The sequence below is a fragment of the Macaca thibetana genome, chromosome 14 (assembly GCF_024542745.1).
Source record: "Macaca thibetana thibetana isolate TM-01 chromosome 14, ASM2454274v1, whole genome shotgun sequence".
NCBI classification, from domain to species: Eukaryota; Metazoa; Chordata; class Mammalia; order Primates; family Cercopithecidae; genus Macaca; species Macaca thibetana.
The window spans coordinates 44,527,234-44,547,125 of NC_065591.1; the positions used below are offsets into that span (position 1 = coordinate 44,527,234).

Below are 19,892 nucleotides of genomic sequence, written 5' to 3' on the forward strand. Positions count from 1 at the left end.
CCTGCAGTGATAACAACATATAATAATTAATACTCCCAGGGATTCCACTAAAAACGATAATGCCACAAATTAAATTAATGAGACCCCTAGAATATAAGGTAAATGTCCCTTTCTATATCCTAAAAGCCTCAAATTCAACAGTTTTGAAGTATCTTCTATGGAGCAGAAGGATTCTAACAGTGATGCACTGATAAAAGTTTAACATTAACTCTTGGGCAGGTGAGGCCTAATTTATAACATTTCTTAATTTCCATGATGTAAATACTCCAGTGATGGCTGATTTTGAGCTACTAACATGGTATCACTCAAAGCAATGTTGGGAAGTTATATATAATTGAGCTTATGTGAGCTCTGGCACGCCCCTGGATAACAGGCATTGTGAATCCATTGATAGAGAGCATATCTTCCTTGCTCTTAATGAGTTCTCAGTTTGGATGGAAGGGAGAATAAAGCCTCATAAACTAGAAACCATAACACATACAGAACAGTAAGTCTAAAAAATATGCTCTAATAAAAGTATTATAATGTGTCATAGAATAATAATTAACTCTGCTCACGTTGGGAGAAATTATGAAGATGCCACATTTGGGGGAACTTGATTAGTGGAATAAAGGAAAAAGGGACTTTCCTGGCAAAGAGAGCAGAAAAGAGCCAAGGCATGCGGGCAGGAAAGAACTGAAAGAGGATCAGTTAGCTGAGCACTAGATTTTCCCTAGATATAAAAGCACTTACAATAACGTGTATCATATTCAGAAGGTGAATCTTTATGACTTTACTTCATCCAAGGTCCTTTTGGTTGACATTACTAGCATGTGTATTAAGTTTGATGCCAATTTTTAAAAAATTATTCCATTAATTACTATTTTTTTAAATGGTGAGAGTCCCTTATTTTATCTAAAATATTTACTTTTTCTCTCTCATTTTTAAGGGGATGCTTAAGTCAACCAAGAAGCAAGCTCAAGAGGAGGTGTCTCATTTAAGGCCAAAAGGTAGTTCCCAACATAGGTGGAAGAATAGGATGAAGGTGTACAGTCAAGAAGGATACAGGAGAGAGTGAGTTTTCCATCTTCAAGAGACTGTCATCCCAGTGGTTCCACATTTCTCTGGTTTGGCAAGAACTCCCACTTTATCAGGAATACCCATTCTTAAATTGGAACAGTAACACAATTGTGTATGTCAAATATAAATTTCCAACTGCTCATCTTTTGGAGTATTTGCACCATGGCTTCCTCTCCTTTCTCAGAATTTCCAGTCCAGACAGTCCAGTCTCTGGCATTCTTAGTCTTGTCTTTTCTTCTCCTTTTATCTGTATTCCCAATCTTTCCCAAGGTAACTCTTAACTTTCTCCCATCTTAGAATTGTCCCTAAGACCTGAGAATTGATCCTGCTATTCACTCTCTGCCCCACTTTGCAACGGCACTTCATTTTTATTCCTGAATCCAGACCATGATGGGTGGCATCTAGCCTCAAAAATTATCTCCAGTCCTAAGGCAAGTGTCCCTACCCGATGTGCCTTACTTTCTACAACAGGGAAACAAACCAGTTATTACCAATCAATAGAAGTTAGTAATCTTACTATCAGCAATTAAATGTAGAGGAAATCACAATGCTGAATCACTTACCATTACTGCCTCTAAGTCTATCCTTCAATATTTAATATATTTATTGATGATCTGCTGCCTCCTGGCATAAATAAGACTGACTGACACTGTTGAATCCTTTTGTCAGTTCTATGCGCGCACCTCTAGGTTTATCAATGCTTTGCTGCAACTGATTCACCTCTGTCACTCTCAGAGCACTGCCCTTGGGCACTGGAGCGATTTCGCCCATGCAGAGAGTTACATGCAAGTTCTACAATTCCCACAGGTATGACCCAAAGCCAATGAATGAATAGTATGGGATATTCTTTACCTCAAAGAGATAAAGAATTCTACCCTAGAGATATTCTCTAGGGTAGAATGCATGCTCCAGAGCCCATGGTGGGATCATGGCATGTCTGACCTTTCATCTAAAATTGTACCTCTGCTCAGTTTCCTCCCCTTCTCCATCTGGCATTCCCCATACCCTCACTGGTTTCTCCTGGGGGCACTACCTTAATAAATCACTTGTACCGAAATCCTTAGCTCAGGGTCTGCTTCTCGGAGAACCCAAACTAAGACAATTAAAATAAATTTCACTCTTGCTGTCAAAAATCAAATAGTTAAAAGATTTTTTCTAGGTGGTGAGATTCTGGAGTGATTCCCATTTTCTTCCTTACATTTTTACCTCTATATTCCAAATTGTATAAGTATATATTTTTGTAAAAACAAAATATTAAAAATGTTACTGAAGATTTTTTTAAAATAATCACTCACAAGTCTTCTATTTTTATAAAAAGGGTTTGCTCCGCTGATTAAATCAGTCAACAATTCTAATCAACCTTTAACATATTTAATGAGTAAGATCATAATCCCAAATATTTAAACGGAGAAAAACCTTTTTGCATGAATTTGAAAATAATATGAAATGTGATTACAATTGCATAAGTGCCACCAAATCCATTTAGTCCAGCTACATAATTAGGCACAAACCTTTTACAGCTTTATTTTCAAAACTCTCTCTGGTAAGAAGTACCTGATAATTAACATTTTAAGTCTTTCTGATTATGGTATGTTATTTTATGATCCCTGGAGTTCTGTGTTGGTGGAAAAAATATAATTCCTCTTTTCTTTCTCATTTAGAGTGGCTTGTCTCCATGTCATTGGTCAAATATATACACTTTCAAGTTCTGTACTAATCATTGTGCACTAACCTGAATTTCTAACAACATATAAAACTTACAACTTCAAGTCAAAAATTGTTGCTAGGATAAAGAAATTTTGCAGAAAAGCAATAATTAGGCAAAATTAATAAGACTGCTAGGAGAGTTTATTCATGGTGATTTAAAAAAAAATTATGTTAATTCCTGGAAACACTTGGTGAAAATATTTGAAACAAGAGTTTGTTTTTTGTCTAATTGATGTTGCTGAAGCTTTAAAATGATCCCAGGAAAATGAAAATGGAGGGATCTCCAGGCATCCTTTTGCCAACTGAAGATCTCCATCTGAATGACAGAATATCAAAAATTATTTTAGCAATTATTTCCTCAATCCTCCCAAGGATAATACTTTCATAATACCATTTTAGATGCCTAAGAGAAAGTTTAATTTATTGCATACAACAGATTCCATAGAGCATTAGGGCTTACATCGTGAGAAAAACTGCCTGGGAGAAATAAGAGGCCCTTTGATCCTATACCCATTATCCTCACTCTCTGCTGACAATATCCATTAAATATGTCCCAAAGCTCTTCCATGGCCTTTTATAAATGCTACCTTTATCAAGGGAATCAATGGGCCATAGCCTGACCAATGTGATATTCTTAGATAAACTGAAAAGTGATCAATCAATCCTTCTCAATCTGCCCCTCTAAAATTCAGAAATGAGAATTATTTCCAAGTCAGTCTAATACTATCAGGAGGGGCAGTAGAGAGGCTAAGAGAGGAGGCTGTGGGGCCAAACCACCCAGGTACTGATCCCAGCTGGCTCACTCACTACCTATGTGGCCTTGTTCTTCTGTGCCTTGATTTTCACATCTGGGTATTACCTTCCGCACAGAATTATTATGAGGTTTCAATGAGATGAATATGATTTTTTTTTTTTGAAATGGAGTCTTGTTCTGTCAACAGGCTTGAGTGCAGCGGCGCGATCTCGGCTCACTGCCCCTCCGCCTCCCGGGTTCAAGCGATTACCCTGCCTCAGCCTCCCAAGTAGCTGGGATTATAGGCATGCGCCATCACACCTGGCTAATTTTGTATTTTAGTAGAGACGGGGTTTCACCATGTTGACCGAGATGGTATCGATCTCCTGACCTTGTGATCCACCCGCCTCGGCCTCCCAACGTGCTGAGCCCTGCTCCGGGCCAAGATAAATGTTTTAAATGCTTTAATTGTGCCTGGAAAATAATAAGTGCTCAAGAAATATTAAAAATTATTGTCAATAACTCTTATATACAAAGTAGTAAATAACTATAGAAAACACAATAAATGGAAAAATAACTTTTTTGTACAAAAAAATTTTATTCTGTACAGAATAAAATTATTCACATGCACTCACACAGGCACACACACTACTTATGCAAGAGAATAATCAGTCTGCCCCAACTTCTTTCTAAATTATTAAAAAAAAAAAAAAAAAAAAAAAACAGTAAAAGATGAACCCAAGTGTATAGAGCAACTGCAATGTGCCAGTAATAGTAGTAAGTGCTATTTAAATAACCGGCCGTTCAAATCCATGCCCATATCTTCTACAGGTCTCAAATGGTGCCTGCCTGGCTCTGCTTTCATAATAGACATTGAATCATAATAGTGACCCTTGCTACAGTCACCCACAGCTTCCATTCAAAATGGAAAAGGATTTGCTAATTGTAAGTGATATGGCTGATTCTGGTACCATCACCACAGTGGGCAAAATTGCCTTTAACCATCCCAGCTTTCCCTGAAGTCGAAGACAAAAGCAAGGATTTTAGAATCCAACCTTTTTCCCTTCCTAGAAGTAAAGCAATGTTCAGAGAGCATGGTATCTGTCTTAAATTCAAAGAGGACATGTATGGTCATATGGAATAACAAAAATAGCTCACATTTATTGAGGATGGTCTTTGTGGTAAGCACTGTACTAAGTTCTCCATGTGTTTTATCTCATTTAATCCACATGACATCCTTGTGTGATAATGTGCCACCTATAGGATATTGACCACCCCACCTGCTCCCCTACTCCCAGCCCTGAGAGCTTCCTTGTCAATCAAGAGATCATTAAATCCCTTGCTATCACACCATCCTTGCACCTGCCACAGAGTGGAGAGCCTCTACACCCAAATAAGAGCCACCAAATCCATTTGGTCCAGCTGAGAGGTGACAACGTGCTAGGAGCCCTCACTCTCAGCGCCTCCTCAGCCTCGGCATCCACTCTGGCGGGGCTTGAGGAGCTCTTCAGCCCGCCACCGCACCGTGGGATCCCCTCTCCAGGCTGGCTGAGGCCGGAGCCTCCTCCCTCTGCTTGCGGGGAGGTGTGCAGGGAGAGGCGCAGGCGGGAAGGGGCCCAGTGAGAGTTCCCAGGGGGCACCCACGCAGGCGCGGGCTTGGCTGCCCCGCACACCGAGCAGCCAGCCGGCGCCGCTGGCCCAGGGCAGTGAGGGGCTTAGCACCTGAGCCAGCAGCTGCAGAGGTTGGACCGGGTCCCCCAGCAGTGCCGGCCGGCTGGCGCAGCACTTAAATTGTCCCCGAGCCTTAGCTGCCTCACCACAGGGCAGGGCTCGGGATATGCAGCCGGCTATGTCTGAGCTCCTCCCCCTGTGGTGGGCTCCCCCGCAGCCTGAGTGCCCCCTGCTACGTGGTGCCGGGTCCCATGGACAGCCAGCCCAAGGGCTGAGGATTGCAGGCCTGGCTTGGGACTGGCAGGCAGCTCCACCTGCAGCCCCTGTGCAGGATCCACTGGGTGAAGGCAGCTGGGTTTCTGAACTGGATGGGGACTTGGAGAACTTTTACATCTAGCCAGAGGATTGTGTGTGCACCAATCAGCACTCTGTGTCTAGCTCAGGGTTTGTAAATACACCAATCAGCACTCTGTGTCTAGCTCAGGGTTTATGAATACAGCAATTGGTACTCTGTATCTAGCTAACCTAGTGGAGACTTGGAGGACTAGCACTCTGTGACTCTGTGTCTAGCTCAAGGATTGTAAATGCACCAATCAGCACTCTGTGTCTAGCTCAGGGTTTGTAAATACACCAATCAGTACCCTGTGTCTAGCTCAAGGTTCGTAAATACACCAATTGGTACTCTGTATCTAGCTAACTCTGTTTCTAGTTAACTAGCACTCTGTGACTCTGTGTCTAGCTCAAGGATTGTAAATGCACCAATCAGCACTCTGGCAAAATGGACCAATCAGCTCTCTGTAAAGTGGACCAATCAGCTCTCTGTAAAATGGACCAATCAGCAGGATGTAGGTGGCGTCAGATACGGGAATAAAAGCAGGCTGCCCAGCCAACCAGCTGTAACCCGGCTGGGGTTCCCTTCTACACTGTGGAAGCTTTGTTCTTTTGCTCTTTTCAATAAATCTTACTGTTGCTCACTCTTTGGGTCCACGCTGCCTTTAAGAGCTGTAACACTCACCGTGAAGGTCTGCAGCTTCACTCCTGACAGTGAGACCATGAACCCACCAGAAGGAAGAAGCTCCAGACATATCTGAACGTCTGAAGGAACAAACTCTGGACACACCATCTTTAAGAACTGTAACACCCACCACGAGGATCCGCGGCTTCATTCTTGAGTCAGTGAGAAGTCAGTGAGACCAAGAACCCACCAATTCCAGACACACAGCTACATAATTAGGCACTGATGCAGTACCCACTGATGCAGAGAGACCACCACACGTGCGTACCCACCAGACCATCTGGACTTGTGGAATCTCTGGCATTCCCAGCAGCAGCCAAGAGGGCAAGAATGGAAATCAAAATAGGGAGGTTCAAGGAAGCTAACCTTTAGGGTACAGTCTGGCCAATGAGAGACAGAATATAGGGAAAGTCCTTCCTAGTCCTCCATAAAGAACAAAATTCAAGCTCTTCTTTGATTAGTATCTCCCTGAGTTCTTCTGCAAGTCTCTAAATGCCTCATTCTTTTCAATCTTTAAAATGCATTCCTGTCTGTTTTCCCAGAGGTGTGATGAAAAGAAAATGAAACGATGTAAGTAAGAGCACTTGCAAAGATGGTCTTTTCTGAGACACAGTGATTTCTGTCAGCTTGTCAGGAGATGCCTCACAAAGCCAGTTGTGCTTTGTTGTGGGGTTCTGGCTTTTCTGCTATGCACCATCTTGTACTTGCTCTCCTGCCTTTCCTTCCATACTTCCTTCTGTCTGTGCCTCACTCTTGCATTCCTAGGACTATACCCTTCCCCCTCCTCTATCCACCCCCATGACCACCAAAGAATAAATAAAGCATCAACACAAATACCTAGGCCTCAGGCTCTATTTTCTAGAAACCAGGATCAGATAGGTAAGAAGTGTTACTATTCTGACCAGTGTATCCCAGCTCATGTTAGGCAGAAAAGGGATGGGTTTGACAGTTCAACACAAGGCACTAGGCAAAATATTCCACATTCCTCCAGGGCTAGTGATTATGCCTGTAATTATCTTCCATTATGTTCCAGTGGGAGTGGTGAGGTGAGAAAAAATACCGTGCAGGAGGAAGTAATAATCTAAAGTGATGTTCTCCAACCCAGCTCTTACTAGAACCCAATGGGGGAAAAGAACACAAGGAACTCTGAACTTCATTAACAATTAGGTAAAATTTCAGGATTTAAACCCAGGTCCACCTGACTGCAGATTTTGACCTTTCAACCACAATGCTACATTGTAAGAGTAATTAGACTCACCCTCTTACCCTCCAGAGGGAAGAAGTAAAGCCACTGGATAGAAGTTACAGGGGGGATAGATTTTCACCCAACTAAAGGAATTCTCTGATTCCTAATGTTTTTCAGCCATGGAAATCCACTAACCTATTAGGTTAGTAACTTCCCATTATGATACGTTGGAGGTGGGTTTTGTTTTGTTTTGTTTTACTTTTTTTTGAGATTGACGTCTCACTCTGTCGCCCAGGCTGGAGTGCAGTGGCACAATCTCAGCTCACTGCAACCTCCGCCTCCTGGGTTCAAGCAATTCTCCTGCCTCCGCCTCCGGAGTAGCTGGGATTACAGGCATGCACCACCATGCCCAGCTAATTTTTGTATTTTTGGTAGAGACGGAGTTTCACCATGTTGCCCAGACTGGTCTTGAATTCCTGACCTCAGGTGATCCGTCCGCCTCAGCCTCCCAAAATGCTGGGATTATAGGCATGAGCCACCAGGCCTGGCTGCAGGTGGGTATTTTTAAGTAGAAAATTATATAACAAAGTCTTATTATGATAGCTGGTCTCCAAAGATGCCTGTCTACCTAATGAATCATGCCTCCTGGTATTCTTGCCCTTGTATTGTCTGCCTCTACAATAAATCTGGCCTGGGCCTATATAGCCTTTAGAATGTAGAAGAAATGATGTTCCAGTTTTGGAGACCAGGTTATAAGAGATATTGGTGCTTTCACCTTGGTCTTTGGAAAGCTTATTCTGGGAGAACCTGACCAGCATGTGAGAAATCCCTGAGACCACCATGGTATAAAGAAGCCCAAGGGGCCAGGTGCAGTGGCTTACGCCTGTAATCCCACCACTGTGGGAGGCCAAGGCAGGTGGATCACGAGGTTAGGAGTTCAAGACCAGCCTGGCCAACATGGTGAAACCCCATCTCTACTAAAAATACAAAAATTCGTTGGGCATGATGACGTGGCTGTAATTCCAGGTTCTCAGGAGGCTAAGGCAGGAGAATTGCTTGAACCCAGGAGGCAGAGGTTGCAGTGAGCCGAGACTGTGCTACTGCACTCCAGCGTGGGAGACAGAGCGAGACCCAGTATCAGAAAAGAAAAAGAAAAAAAAAAAAGCCAAAGGTAGACATGTCTAGGGGCTGCAGAGAACAAGGAACACTCATACACACACACACACACACACAGAGAGAGAGAGAGAGAGAGAAAGAGAGAGAGAGAGCGCACCTGAGAGAAATCTCTTTCTATTCATCTTTGCTGAGGTGCTAGACACAAAAATAAAATAGCCATCTTTGAGAGCCAGCCATGTCAAGCCTTCATAGGATTCCAGCTCCAGCAGCCATCGGATTGCAATTGCATGTGAGAACCCAAGTGAGAATCATTAAGCTGAGCCCATTCAACCCATGCAACCACGAGCAATAATCATAAAATATAAGTTTTAGCCACTAAGTTTTAGAGTTTGTGTAGATAGCCAAAATACAATCAAACTCAACACGTCTAAACCTGGTCTCATTTGCTCTTCATTCCCTCCTCACCCACAAAACATGTTCCTCCTCCTGAATGTCCCTCTTCCTGCATCAGTGTCTCGTCATCACCTAATGAAGAGAGCATTTATCACGTTTTGGCTTCTTCTGATCCAGTCTCCCTTCCCATGAGTACACAGTGTTCTTGGGGAATGTTTTCTCCATTGCATGCAGTCTTAATGGGGTAGTAATTCCAGGTAACCAGCTCCTTACACAGAGGATAAAGGAGTTGAATTCTTCCCCATCCTGAACAATCAGAGCTTGGACATATGATCCAAACTTCGCTAATCATATGTTCTCTCTCAACTTTAAATCTTGTATAAGTGACTCCAGGACAGTAGAAATGATTGAAAGTCACTCATCACAGCAGCAATGTGCTTGCCAGGATCCCCGCTAGTAGGCCATTGCTATGGTTTCTGCTTCCTAACTTCTGGGACTCTGGTTTCTATCAAGTATCAAGCCTGGTCTGGACTTTTGAGGATTCTGCGAGTCCCCCAATATCATTTCAATAACATTGTCATTTTAACCTACGTTAGCCACGGGAGGTTTTGGCTACTTGGGTAAACAGAAACTGGTATTCCCTGCAACTCTACCAGGAACCTGAACATCATCTGGGTTTCTCTTCCCCATCATATTAGCCTTCCCCAAACCCAATCACTCGAGTCCTTTCAATTCCATTTTTCAAACAGCTCTCGAATCTCCTTTCCTGTACATCTTCACTATCACTGCCTTCAATCATAACCTTAGGTGATTTCTTACAATTATTCAAATTAATCTGGTGCTCCTCCAATCACTCCTCCCATTGCAATCACAGTGACCTTTGGAAATGCATGGCTGCTCGTAACACACACACACACACACACACACACACACAGAGAGAGAGAGAGAGAGAGAGAGAGAGAGCACGCAAGCTTCAATGAACTCTCATCTCCATTAAGATCAAGTCCAAACTAGTTTCATTCTCACCTGTTCTGTCTATCTGTCCAGGTTCATCTCTCATCACTCTCCCACATGTCCTCTAGAACTTCACCCAAGTCAAATTATTTGCAGGTCCCTAAGTAAAACCTGCTGTCTTTATTGCTTTAGGCATTTGTAAGTGCAATTCCTTTTGTTTGGAATGTGCCTTCTCCCTCATCTACCTAGGAAGCAATTATTGGTTAAGTCATCACTCACCCAAATACTTGCATGGCTGGCTCCCACACCTTACCCAGGGCTTTGTTCCAAACTTACATTTCCGAGAGGTCTTCTTAGTCCACCCATCCCCACCTCAGACCTCTCTATTCCTTCAGCCTACTTCATACTTTTATAGAATTTGGCTTTATATTATATGTTTAATTCTTACTATCTCCCTCACTACTCTGCAAGTTCTATAAAGACAGTGACTATGTTTTGTTCACTGTTGTATATCCAGACACTATAATGCTGTCATATAGCATTTGCTTAATGCATATTTGTTGAATGATTATTGAATGAGATCTATGATTTTATACACCTTATTTCAAGTAATACATAGGACGGGCAGGCAGGAGAAAGAGGCATTTTTAACAGTATATCAGCCCTCTGGGAGTAGAATTAGTATTATCACAACTAGCATCGCAGACTGATTCCCCTAACACCAACTCAAAACCTTTTCCCGGGGCCACCCACCAGCCTCCCTAACTAATAGTAGCTGTTAGTTCTTTCTCCTCTCACATCCTTGCCTTAATAGCTTCTTCCAAGGCTACCTGACCCACAGCTGACCACAAGCTAACCACATAAATGACAGTGGCTGGATCCTCCCCATCCTGTACTCCAGCCCACCGCAGAGAGTTCCACCCCTCAGGGACCTATCCAGGCCAATATGCCCCACTCAAGAACCTTATCTAAAGCCCACACATCTATCTATTCGTTTTCCAGAAGTGATAGGGACCATAAAATTAACACTTACTCGGCATTCCCGACAGCTCTTGGTTAAAATCCGCTGGCCTTCTGCAAGAACTTTTCCTCCATAGATACATTTTGCTGTAATAAAACATAAAAATGGGTCAGACAGTCCTGCTGTGCCACAAAATGACCTCAGAGGTACCTTCCAACTCCAACAGATTCCACAGAAACCTAGATTCTCTGCTTCTGAGCAATACAAATCTCTTTGTCTAAAGTGAAAGACATGGGAATTGTGTGGAGGATAACCCTTAAATCTCCCAGGCAGGCCTCATCATGATTGTGTTTGCCCAGCCTTTACAGCCAGGATATACAATTATTTCAATGTTACAGTTGCCAAAGGAACTAGAGAATGAATTGATGTAGTAAGAAGCTAAAACAAGAAAGAACTGGTGGCAATCACTGTGGAGTACAATTAGCAGTAGCTTTGATTCAGACACTCCAGCTAAAACAAACAACTGGGTGAAAGGGGACTCACATATACTCCATTCCTCAGAACCTCAGCCACAATGGAGAAGGACACCGTTTCTTCTTCCTTGTGATCATGGGCGTGGGCGTGAGAAATACACATGAGACAAGTGAGAAATACCAGGAAAGCCTGTAAAGTGCTAGATCAATGCACTAGAGAGAATGCCTTTGGAAAGGTGAGTTTAAAAGGCTGCCAGGAAGGGCAGGGGGGTGAACTTGCAGAAAATTTCAAAGAGAAATATAAATGGAGCCCCTACCACTCAATTTAGATTGCACTGAAACTCATTTCTTGACTTAACTGGCTGACTCACTTTTAAGCAAGTACAGCTTATGTCAATTTGATATGATCCTAATATAACACCACCAAATTCTCCATCCACTTCAACAGGAAAAAAGCAGCAAATATCTGGTCACTCCCTCTCCTGCCCTGATGAGGACCCTTCTAGCCCCAGCTCTAGGAGGAACAGAAGCAATGATATGCACTCTAAGAGATCTCTCCCACTAATTCAGTGTTGGTCTTATAGAACCACCTCACCTTTCAGAACCCCTATATCTGTATCTGTTAAAAATGGGCTGATTAAATCTGGTGGTTTCCTAGTTATAAAATCCTCTGGTTTTCATGGGATGTTCATTCTTCATTCAAATAATATTTTAGTGTTACTAAAGGGCAGGCAACATGCTAACTGGTGATATAATGTTTCAAGAACCAAAGCTGTTTTCTCATGGAGCTTACAATCAGGGAAACGGACAGTAATTACATAATCACATCAGTGAATGTATAATTACTAAGTGAGGCAAGTGCTATGTTTGCAGATAAAGAACCTAGACCCCTTTTGATGTTGAGGGGCAAGATATGAAAGGCAAAGAGGGTGACCAGGTGAGAAATAGGGCTTTCATTCCTCCCTTCCAATAAAATAAAATATAGTCATCTAGTCCATTTTAGCCACAGGAAGAAGTCCAGGGACATGCTTTGCTTAACATCATACCCTGTAGTCGATGCTGTGGCATGTGGAGATCTACTTCCATGAGCAAAGGATACATTCTTACAACTGCTGTGACAGCTGGCAACTAACAGCTCTCCCCTGAATGGAGATCTAAGACTTGTATAGGGCTGTAGAGAGCCACCTTGCCCAAGGTGAAGAACATGGTACACAGTCCTGGCCCCCTTTCTCCAAACTGAGGACAACTCTGACGGGCCATTCCAGCTCCAAAGCTCCCTGTAGGAATGAGTTCAGTATGTGTTGTCACCACTGCAGCTCAACTTCTCCTTCTGCCCAATTCTTCTTCCTTCACCACCTCACTCCTATCCCAGAATTGATTCTCAGAGCACTTCCTAATAAGGTACATGTAAATCTCTATTTCAGAGCCTGCTTCCCCTCAGAACCTGACCTGTAGCCACCTCACTCCCCACCCAAATATGTTCCACTCCTGCATTCTCCTCTCAGTGAATGGCAATGGCACAGGTATCCATCCCAGCTCCCACACCCCAGTGCCTGGCATCCTTCTAATCTCTCTGTCTTATACAACTCCATGTCCAATCAGTGTCCAAATCCTATCAATGTTCCCTTCTTAAGTTTCTCAAGTCAACCTCCTCCTCTCCATTCCCCACCCTCTGCCCGCAGACACTGTCTTTGTTCAGGCTGTCATCGTCCCTCTTCTTCAGTACTACCACAACCTCCTAGCTCTCCCATGTCCTAGTCTCTCCTAGCTCTCCCATGTTCTAGTCTCAATCTTCACCAGTCCTTCCCCATATAACAGTCAGACATACATTTTTTTAAGTGCAAACATGAGGCCCTGCTTAAAATCAGGGTCCCTAAAGCTCTCAGAATAAAGTCCAAAATCCTTAGTTCAACAAACAAGGCCATTCATGAGGCTTCTTATCTCCCAAAGTTCACAGCCCACCATTTCCTGTGATTTCACTCACCCTCCCAAACACTCACACCTCCACATACGTTCTAGACACGCTTTCTCTCTCACTTCCAGGCCTTACATATACTGTTCTCTTTCTCAGAAACACCAGCAGAGCACCCCACCCACCTTCCACTGGCAACCTCCCCCTCTATACACCCATAAGCTTCCGGGCTTCCGCTTAGGGCTGACTTCCCTCAGAACTTGTTCTTACCCTTAAACACTGGTTAATCGTCCTCACTTCTTTATTCTATTGTACTTTGGACCTAATCCCAACAGAATATATATCACATGACATCCTAATTTCCCATTTAATTGTACACCCCACCATGTCCCTGCTGCTAATTGCAGCCTCCATGAGGGTAGGGACAATGCCTATAATTTTATCTCCAGCCCCAAGCCCCATGCCTCAGGACTTATTGTGAGTAATAATAAATCATTTTCAAATTAATGAGCCTCTAGTAGGTAGCAAAAAACAAATTTCTTGATCCACAGATAAGAGTTATTTCTGGCATTCAATACAACTTCAAACATTAAAAGTAGATACCAAAAAAAATGGAGAATTAATATAATTGTCTGGATAGGTCCCTCACTAAACAAAATCTATCCCTGATCATCTTTGATACCTCAATTTTGTAGATAAATCGGCTGACCATGACTTGTGGATCCTAATGAGAGCTGGATTTCCCAGTGTACCTGTATGGGGAGACCACACCTCCAAGGTCTGGAATTCCTGTCTAATAAACTCCCACACTCCCAAATGTGGCTGCTGCCAACTTGGCAAGGCAGCATGTTCCAGAGTGACAGTTCTGCTAAGTGCACTGTTGTCAAATCTGCCATCTGCTTCTTGGCCCAAGCTGGGAAGCAAAGAAATAGACATTCGTTCTTCCTTTGCCCCTTGCCACTCCCACAATGGTATTAACACATTTGCTCCCCTGCCTTAAGGCACTTGTCCAAATCCTCTCTTCCCCTTTGAGAGGCTCATCTCAGAACTCCTAATCAGTAGATAAAAATGCCTCATTGTTTACTTTCACACCACACATGGAGACACATCCACCCCTCAAATCCACCAGTCTCTTATAAAAATTAAATGTCCACTGAACTTTATGTCCTCACATAGCAGGGTGCTTTGGTGCTGGCGAATGAGATCAACATGTTACTGCATGCCTCAACCATCTGCAGTTTGGCACTGGTGAAGAATGTATGTATCTATGAAATTATCTTAGGACGACTTTCAGGATCACCACTGGAGGTCACAAGAATTTCTCCTGCTCTCTCATACTCATCCTCACTTCTCTGACAACAGCCCTCCTTCCCTGCCATTGCATTCCTATGCCTAACATCAGTCCTCATTATCCAACCTCTTGATCTATAGCCAAAAGGCATTTTTTTATGTCTGAGGAAATTCAAGCATAAGGTGAGTCAGGCTCTGGTGCGTTTGGCTGGGGCATTTGGGACTCCATTCCAACAGCTTTCAGTGTAATTAGAAATGTAAATGAATACCTAAAGCTCTTCATATCACACTGGTGACATGCAAACTAGAATATTTTGCAGTGCCCAAACACAAAATTGAAACCTCGCACCAACACACATTTCTCCATTATGTCAGAAACAAATGTACTAAGGATATAAAGAGTTATGCAGTGTATCTTTTTGCACCCACAGACACCTGGCCCTTCAATTTTGACCTTGATTTGTCTGGTGCAATAATTGAAGACTTTTGCCATTCAGGTGCACACTGAATAACCAATTGACAGGTACAGCTTGACGTCCCTGTCAGATGTGGATGTAAGGTTTCCCTATCTTTATTTAGGTATTTGTACCCTGCACACACTTCAGCCATCCGTTGGTACTCAGTGGCCTAGAATGTCAAAATCAGCACAGTGTTTTACACTTCAAAGGAGAGTGGCAGATCAGAGAGGCTGAACACCCAAGCATCCCTCCTCCCTTAGTGAGCTGATTCACAGCCTTGGCTTCAGATACCACCTCTATGAGCAAGACACCCACATCAAACTAGTTGTCCTCAGGCATCTCTAACTCAAACATGTCAAACGGAATGTACTGCTCCCCAAACTGCTTCCTCCACCTGTCTTATTTCTGTTAATCACACCATGAGTCTCCCACATGCTCTTGTTCAAAACCTGGCAATTTCTCCCTTGCAGATGCTCTGTCCCTGATCCATTTGTCTCATGCAAAACAGTACCTGTGGAGTATCTCTAATGTGCCAGCTCCTTTGGTTGTCACCCACACCCTTCCCTTCCTTTGCATCTTCCCAGGCTGTGCCTGCCTGCCAGCCTCAACACCTCCACCTGGAATACGCCCAAGTTCCATACCCCCCACCACCTCCAGCTCTCTTGATGCAGTAGCCTTTCTAAAAGCACATCTTTGATTATGCCACAACTCTGCATTAAAACCTTGATTGGAGTACCAAAACCAACATTGGTTTATTTCCATGATTTTGTGTGTGCAATTCCCTCTGGCAGTTATGTTCTTATCTACTTTGTACGCCTGGAAAACTCTTCATTTGTCAATACCCTGCTCAGCTGTTGCCTATGATGTTTTCTTAACACACACATACATATGTACGTTTCAGATGGAGTTAATTACTCCCTTCTCTGTGTGCCTTCTATGTCTTCCATAGTGTTAATGTGAAATAATGCTCTTTATTGTAACAGAGATCTCTCTGGAGAACAATGGGTAGAGCCAACAGGTCAAGAGCATCCCACTGGGTTCTGAAGCCAGACTGCCAGGGCTTTATTTTGGCTCCCCGAAAACTGAGAGACCTTGGACAAGTCACTTCTCCTCTCTGGGTTTCACCTCCTCATGTGTAAAATGGGGATAATAGTGGAGCCTACCACTTAGAGTTGTTGGAAGAATTAAATGAATTAATATATATAAAAGGTTAAATACAGTGCCTGTCAGAGTAAATGATCCATATGTGTCACCTGTTGCCCCCAGAACTGACAATAGTGGCAGAAGGACCTCAGTAAGAATTACTGAATGTCTTCACCATCTTCATCATCCATCCGCCACTCAGGTTTGCAGCTCTATTTCAAACTCTTACCTACAAAAATCCTGTGTTATCATCAAATACACTATTCCCCTTTCCCTCTTCCACTCTTATTCCTTCACACATACTGTTTTGCATGGAAGAAATATTTTTTTCTCCATCTTCCTCACTCCTTCTATCTCTGGTAGATCTCAAATCTGTCTACCAAAATAATACAGATTTCAGGATGTTGCTGCCTGGAGATTGTGATTATGCAGGTCTAGGTGGAGCCCTGGAAACCTCCAAGTGTAAGAAGTTCACCAGAGAATTTTAACATGCAACTAGGTATATTAAACATGCCCTGAATAGAGCAGACACCTAACAAATGTTTGAGGAATGAAACTCCCTATTTTCTGTACCGCCCATGGATGCTTAGATAAAGTTCTTTCCTATTTCTAAACAGATGCCCTCATCTGTAAGTGCTGTAGCTCCCAAGGCCAAAAGAAGTCCGTGAACACTCAGTGAGTGAGCAGACAACACAATCTGCTTTTACATATTGGCTCATTTTGCCTTTGTCATGTCCCTGCCTTTACCTGGTGTCCCTAGAAGCTTGGGCATTTTTCTTTAAATTCACATAAAAGAAATTTACTTCAGGCAGCTCCACAAAAAAATGAAAAAAATCAAAATAAGCAACCAAACCAAGGAAAAACATGGTACTCAGGAAACAGTAGTTTCAATTATATCCCTCACAACATTAAATGTGAATGGATTAAAGGATCCAATTCAAACAAAACAATCCAGACTGTCAGACTGGATTAAAAAAAAAGATTTGACTATGAGTTATTCATACAAGATACACTTTATTTTTTGTCATTTTAAAAAATATTTTATTATTATGTTTTAACTGACAAAAGGTATGCATATTTACGGTCTACGGCATGATGTTTTGAAATACATAGGCACTGTGGTATGGCTAACAACTAACATATGCATTACTTCACATACTTATCTTTAGAAGGGACAACCAAAGTAAATATTCTCTATCATGTTTCTGATATGAAGACGTTGAAAATGTCTAGAAATTCCACTGATTAGTGTTAGAACTCTGCTCTAGCAATCCTCATTCTCTTCTCCACCCCACTGCTTAACCCATCAAAGTCAACTTCTAGAAGGTTCAAAATATTTAACTTGGCTCCATGTCCTCCAGGAAGCATCCCAGGCCTTTCCCCGGTATCCTCCACCTCCCTCCCAGGCCATTCCTGTGTACTCCAACAGTGCTCCGTACACATGCCTAATGTTAGTGCACTTATCGTTCCAGACACTATAAACCATGTCTCTGCCTTGAAAGTGAGCTCCTCTAAAGCAGGGAAGGATCCCTCATCATTATTCCAGGCACCAGTACTCAGTAACCACTTAATGCATATTTCTATTAAAAACTAGTAAGAAACGAAAGCCCTCCAGCCCAGAGATTCTCAACCTTTTAATTACCAGAGGTGCCTTGTATCATTTCTTTTTAAGTTTTTCTAGAATAGTGTTTTAATAATGTATTTGTATTCCCACTTTATTAAACTCTGAACACATCAAACTACCAATCAGAGCTATGAGAAAATTAGTGCTACGTAACTAAATTGCTATGAATTCCATGCAAAGGAAAAAAAATAGAAACACTGATGTTTTAGTTAGTGCATGTATCAACATTTTAATAAAATTGAGTTATTTTCTGAAATAATTTTTAAAACCTAAAACTATCAAACAAATCAGCATAAAGAAAAATGACTGTCCCACACACATCTAGTGAGAGGGCAATTTAACTCTATGTATCCAGGGTCTTGAAAATGTTCATCTTTGGCCCAGTAATTCTAGCCTGCAGAATATATCTTCAGGAAATGTAAAATACAAAAATATACAAAAATGTGTTTTCTATACAAAACATGTTACTTAAGAGTACTTTATAATAGTGAAAAGTGGGAAACAATCTAGATATCAATGATTTGGGACTGGTTAAAAAAAAGTTATGCAACAGTCAAACAATGGGAAACAATGAAGCTCATGAAAATGACATTTATGAAGAAGTTTTTAAAACATAATAATATATTTAAGTGACAATGGCAAGTTAACAGACCAGAATACAAAATTGCCCGCACAGTACAACCTCAACTGCACACAAAATATAATTTGTTTTTTTAAAAAAAGGACACAGCCACTAAAATTTCAAGAGTGTTTCTAGGTGGAGGTATTATGGGTGAATAAGTCCATCTTGATCTTTATCATTCTCTGTGTTCTGAAAATGTTAAGCCAAAAGCACAGTGCTTTTATAATTTTTTAAAAATATCAAAACGTTAAGACACAAACCCGCAGAAGGACTCATTACTTCCATGTCCAAACAACAACTCTGAAGAGATGGTATTCAGAGATCTGTGCAGGAACTCTAAATGATAGACTAAAACATCTCACATTTTTTAATACATCCCTAATAGCTTTTCTTTTTTGTTTTTTTGTTTGTTTGTTTTTTGCTTTTTTTGTTTTTTTGTTTTTGAGACAGAGTCTCACTCTGTTGCCCAGGCTGGAGTGCAGTGGCACGATCTCAGCTCAGTGCAACCTCTGCCTCGCCTCCTGGGTTCGAGCAATTCTCCTGCCTCAGCCTCCAGAATAGGTGGAATTACAGGTGCCCACCACCACACCCAGCTAATTTTTGTATTTTTAGTAGAGGATTTTGCCATGTTGGCCAGGCTGGTCTCAAACTCCTGACCTCAAGTGATCCAACCGCCTCGGCCTCCCAAAGTGCTGGGATTAGAAGCATGAACCACCGTGCTTGGCCCCTAATAGTTTTTCAACTTCTTCTGCTGAAGAATATCAAGAATGAAAACAAATAATCTGTACCTACCAACAACTCTCTCCATCATGGGATCAAACTATATAATTCAGTATCCAGACACCTGAGCTGCCTATATTGCCAGACATGACTTCCAAAAGTTCTTGGAACAGAAATAAGAAAGTTCTTCTCCTTAGAGCAACTCCAAGTACATCCCCCAGAGCAATGGGTGCAGTGTGCCAACCATAAAAAAAAGGAAGATTACAAAGTTCCTTTTTGAAAAGTTCAACAATTATTTGGGCTGCTGCAACCCACTTTCACTGCTATTCCCACTTTCAGTGTCATAATAGGTGACATGCTGTTCCTGGCAGAATGATAGACCACTGTGCTTTGAAGGCTACTGACATTGGTGTGTTTCTTTTGGTAAATAAATGACCTTGAAAATTATCCATAGCATACATTTCTGACCAGAACTCTCCTTTTCTGTAGAGGACCATATGGATTGATAAAAAGGCTATGGGCTTTGTAGTCAACAGAACTAGTTTTCTGTCTCACCTCTGCCACTCACCAGCCTCATGATCTTGGTAAGTTAACATCCCTAAGCCTCAGCTTCCTGTAAAATAGGGATAATAATAATACCCACCTCAACAGTTGCTGTGTGAATTCACTAAGCTAGTAGATTTAAAGCATCCAACACAGTATATGGCACATACCACATGTTCTAAATGGTAGCTTCCATATTTTAACTGAATTTCATCCCGAAGTTCCTAACAAAGGCCCCTTAAGAAGAGGAGAATCTAGCCAAAACCTCAGAAAGCCAAAATACAGAATTTGGCCTTTAACTTGATCACTTAG

At 42.1% G+C, this 19,892-nt stretch overlaps 1 protein-coding gene across 2 annotated transcripts in view; it reads right to left on the bottom strand.

The window, feature by feature from the left end:
* Positions 1 to 19,892, bottom strand: part of NELL1 (neural EGFL like 1) — a 938,548-nt gene that overhangs the window by 650,551 nt on the left and 268,105 nt on the right. For both annotated transcript variants that reach the window (XM_050755386.1, XM_050755385.1), the window contains exon 10: positions 10,868 to 10,941. In XM_050755386.1, coding sequence (XP_050611343.1) covers positions 10,868 to 10,941 — 74 coding nt within the window. The remainder of the gene's footprint in view (positions 1 to 10,867; positions 10,942 to 19,892) is intronic.